Below are 3,686 nucleotides of genomic sequence, written 5' to 3'. Positions count from 1 at the left end.
CTCTTGACCAACCCTTTGGTTGGCTCGGTGTGCGCACTAGCTACCCAACCCGACCAAACAATCGACCGAAAAGAAGTCTGCAGTGAGCGGGGGCTCTTACGCATTGAAAGTTTGTAATTTGCGTTGATTACATGGCTTGTTCTCGCGACCCGTTAAAGGGTTAAACCTGTTCCCATCCCAAAGCACAGCCTTGTCTGCGCTAAGATCTTCATTAATAAAATGCATCGACTTTTGCTTTCGCTTTATTATATATTAAACAAGATCCTCCAAACGTCGCAGACGATGGGGACTTGCGTTTCCTAAACCAACAAATTCAAATCATTTCAGGATGTTTCTAGATGTTCTTGCTTACACAAGACAATGTGAGATATTTTTTCTTCTGGAATAACGGCGTGTGTTTCTCGCTAACTACTTTTCCCTTCCGACGCACACGCTCGCTTCCCGTTACTGCGTTTACAAATGTTTACAATCTTCTTATTATGTTTTTTGAGTTAAATACTAGGCCATAATGACAGGAGCAAAAAAGAAGCGCTTTCTTATTCGAAATTATTTTGAAGAGCCAAATCCTTTGGGCGGATCGCTTTTCAGCGGGAAGTGCGCGCTTACTCCTCGGTTAAAGTGACTCTGTCCTGTAAGGTTTACCTCTACACTAGAAATCGAATAAAATCAACTTCTTTTCTGGTATTTTGTTTACAAATTCAAAAGCAATTTCAAGAGCATTTTCGATCTAAACCTAAAGCTCTAGCAAATTGTAAATAAAATTTGAAAAAAAAGCTGGGATTACAATTATGTAATTTTAAAGGTAAAATAAACATTTTAAAATATGATTAGTTATCAACTAATATCACCCCCTAATTTTTAGCATCACCCGAACTATTCTAAAAAATAAAGGACGAATCTGAAGTGAAACTATCATCGATCCTGCCCTTCTTCCACACCATTTCTCTCTCTCTCTCTCTATCTGCCTCTCTTCGGCAACCCTTTAAATCACTCCCGACATCTGCACAAATTCAAGTTAATTCTTGCTATCTTCATTGCTTTTTTCGCTTGTTTTTACTGTTTAATGCTTGTTGTGGTTATTCACTGTGAAAGGAAGTATGTACTTATCGACACCTATGTCGGATTTAAGCAGCGGATCCCCTCTCATCCAATTGGTGATGTAGTTGAAGAAAATGATTACCCAGAAAATGTCGCTTAGGCACTTGCCTGTATAACTTGCGGTTGCGCAAAGTTAGCAACATTGGATCTGTCCTGGTTATTCCGACGACGCCTGGGTTGACGCTGGCGGAACTTTTTGTCGCCATTTGGCGAAATCGGTTGATTCATGTTGCTGCCTTTGTGGTTATTGTTGTTCATATCATTTTTGTTCATGTTGTTAGTGTTGTTGGCGTTATTTCGTCCACCGATGGGCTTCCGGTTTTCTTTGTTGATCGCGTTTCCTCCCTTATTGAAATGGGGATTATTTTCATCCATGGAGGTGTTATTGTTGTTTCTGTTAGCGAAGAACGGACGACCTGTGGAGGGATGGATAATACAAATATAAACTGTATACCGATTGTATATTGAGGGGAAAGGACAACCTCTTGAGGTACGACGACGAGCACGCTTCACAATTGGCTTGAGCTGCTGCTTTTCCGGATCGAAGTGGCAATCGAGTAGTTCCAGTAATTCGTTGCGTTCCTCCTCCTTGAGATCGGTAATATTGGTAATAATTTTCTCCAAACCCTCACGCTTATGTTCGGTCCAGACTTGATGCAACGATTGGAAGTCGTGTCCGTACTCGGCTAATACTCGTCTGTACGTTACAGCCTTAACTCTGGAATAGGAGTATCCGTATCAAACAACCTCATTTAAACAACAACTCTTGGATGATACTAACCTATGGTAGATCGTCGTCTTGAAGTACTGCAAAAACACCGGACGGAGTGAATTCTGACGCAAGAGAATTGTTTCCTGCTCGTCTAGTTCCGAAATCTCGCACGTGATGGGAGAAGCCAAATCGCAAAGGACGGTGCACATCTTCTCTCGCTCGGCTTCGGTTGTTGGCCGCGAGCGTGGCTGCGGTTCTGGAACTGTCGTCAGATGACCAGTGACGGCATCCACATCGGTCGCATGTAGTTGCTGATCGTCGTCGGTAAACGTTTCACCGTTCTCGTCAACACTATTAGCAGGACCACGCTGCGGCTTGGGATGCTCAGTGTTATCCTCTGTCCCAGCGACGTCGTCCGGTTTCTGTTCGTCACCGCTCTCAAGCTGGCAGAAATCGCTGCTCGATAGGTTGTGGCCTTCTAGTGAAATGTGTAATTATACACGAAGACAAATGAAAAATAAAATATATTAATGGCTTTTTTCTGATTTCTTTGAACTAGGATTAACATTTAACTATTGTTTGATATACAATGCATAAAATGGCCGCACCATAACAAAGAGGAAACAATAGCACTTCAAAACAAAGAAACAAAATGGCTCCACTCACCATTGGCCAGCCGCCGCGTGATCTGATAGGCAAGCCGCGCCCGATAGGCCGCATTGCCCTCGAAGCCATCCTTGGCCTCGCTTTCATCCAGCACCAATTTAGCCAGCTGGCGGATGGAGAAGAACTTGATAGTCTTGCTGCATTTCATCTCAGCCAGTTTGAACCCGTTAGCGAAGGATTTGACCGTTTCGGCAAAACGATTCAGCAGGTTATACTTCTTGAGCGCTTCGATCACCATGTAGGGTACGAATTTCCGCTGCTCGTGGTAGATCAGAACAACACCATCGGAACCCTCGTCCTCGCGACGGCGCTCCTCGATCCAGTCGATGAACTCGTTCAGAGCCGAAACTTCCGTTTTGGACTTTACAACGCGATATGTTTGCATGCTTTTCAGCATGCGGAAGAAGCCGACCGTGATGACACGGACCTGGTGGCGCTGACGCGCTGCCGGGTTCAAGTTCATCAACGGCATGATGTATTGCGAGTACTGGTGGTCCGGAGTGTAAGCGGAGATCTGGACAATCTCGTCGATCAGTCTACGGCCGGTCGTATCGATGTCGATACCAATCAACGTATACTTGCCGCTTGGGAGCGGATGTGTATTGATTGATGTATCCGTCTTATCGAACTTAGACGAGAGAGTACCGGCGGGACACCCATCGCAGTCATCAAGACCACTTTCATCCAACTGGTGGACATACTCCACTTTACTTTCGTCGATTCCTGTGACCACCATTTTGTTGAGCTATTCAAAGGAGAACGAAGAAAATTATAAAAAAATGGCCACTTAACTTAATTTTCTTTTAATTTGTACTTACCAATTAGAGAATTTAGTTCGAAGAAATTCACAATTTTTCTTTGCTGTTCACTGCGCACTGCACGTGACTTTTAATAACTTTTTTTTCCACTTCTAACGGTTGACGATAAATCGTTGAAAAACACGCGGCTTCCAGAGCTGGTGAAAACGATGTTCTTTATTCGCTTGATGAGTTGAAAGTGAAAACCTTTGTTCTGAGGGGTCATCGGCAAGCCTTCCGAGAAAGCGGAATTGTACTAGAATGAGTGACAAACAAAAGTTAACGGTAGCTTGGTTGCGAAATCCCCAAGTGTATGGCACGATTATAGCTATCTCACTCTACCTACGGTCACAAACTATCTCACAATCCATCTGCTGTTGTAAAAGTTCATCATCGACATCACGATCAAGGCG

The 3,686-nt window shown here is 43.8% G+C and overlaps 1 protein-coding gene across 2 annotated transcripts; it reads right to left on the bottom strand.

The window, feature by feature from the left end:
• Window positions 1–226: 226 nt before the first annotated feature.
• LOC129771207 (maternal protein exuperantia) lies at window positions 227–3,481 on the bottom strand. Of its 2 annotated transcripts, none has more exons than XM_055774624.1 (5): window positions 3,295–3,481; window positions 2,477–3,221; window positions 1,880–2,285; window positions 1,581–1,816; window positions 227–1,514 (listed from the first exon to the last, which is right to left on the bottom strand). In XM_055774624.1, the coding sequence occupies exons 2-5, from the start codon at window positions 3,210–3,212 to the stop codon at window positions 1,195–1,197; spliced, it is 1,698 nt and encodes a 565-aa protein (XP_055630599.1). In that variant the 5' UTR covers window positions 3,213–3,221; window positions 3,295–3,481; the 3' UTR covers window positions 227–1,194. The 2 variants fall into 2 exon arrangements, with proteins under 2 accessions (XP_055630599.1, XP_055630598.1); XM_055774623.1 differs by having other exon boundaries at window positions 1,880–2,288; window positions 3,295–3,480.
• Window positions 3,482–3,686: the final 205 nt, after the last annotated feature.

Source organism: Toxorhynchites rutilus, chromosome 2, assembly GCF_029784135.1.
Source record: "Toxorhynchites rutilus septentrionalis strain SRP chromosome 2, ASM2978413v1, whole genome shotgun sequence".
Taxonomy (NCBI): domain Eukaryota; kingdom Metazoa; phylum Arthropoda; class Insecta; order Diptera; family Culicidae; genus Toxorhynchites; species Toxorhynchites rutilus.
This window is presented reverse-complemented; position numbering and strand designations above follow the sequence as displayed.

Excerpts from the sequence above, each read along its gene's own strand:
- LOC129771207 (XM_055774623.1), bottom strand. The coding sequence starts at position 3,212 with ATGGTGGTCACAGGAATCGACGAAAGTAAAGTGGAGTATGTCCACCAG. Across the intron at positions 2,289-2,476 it reads CACGCGGCGGCTGGCCAATG|AAGGCCACAACCTATCGAGC; the intron begins GTGAGTGGAGCC and ends ACATTTCACTAG. Across the intron at positions 1,515-1,580 it reads TCGTCGTCGTACCTCAAGAG|GTCGTCCGTTCTTCGCTAAC; the intron begins GTTGTCCTTTCC and ends ATCCCTCCACAG.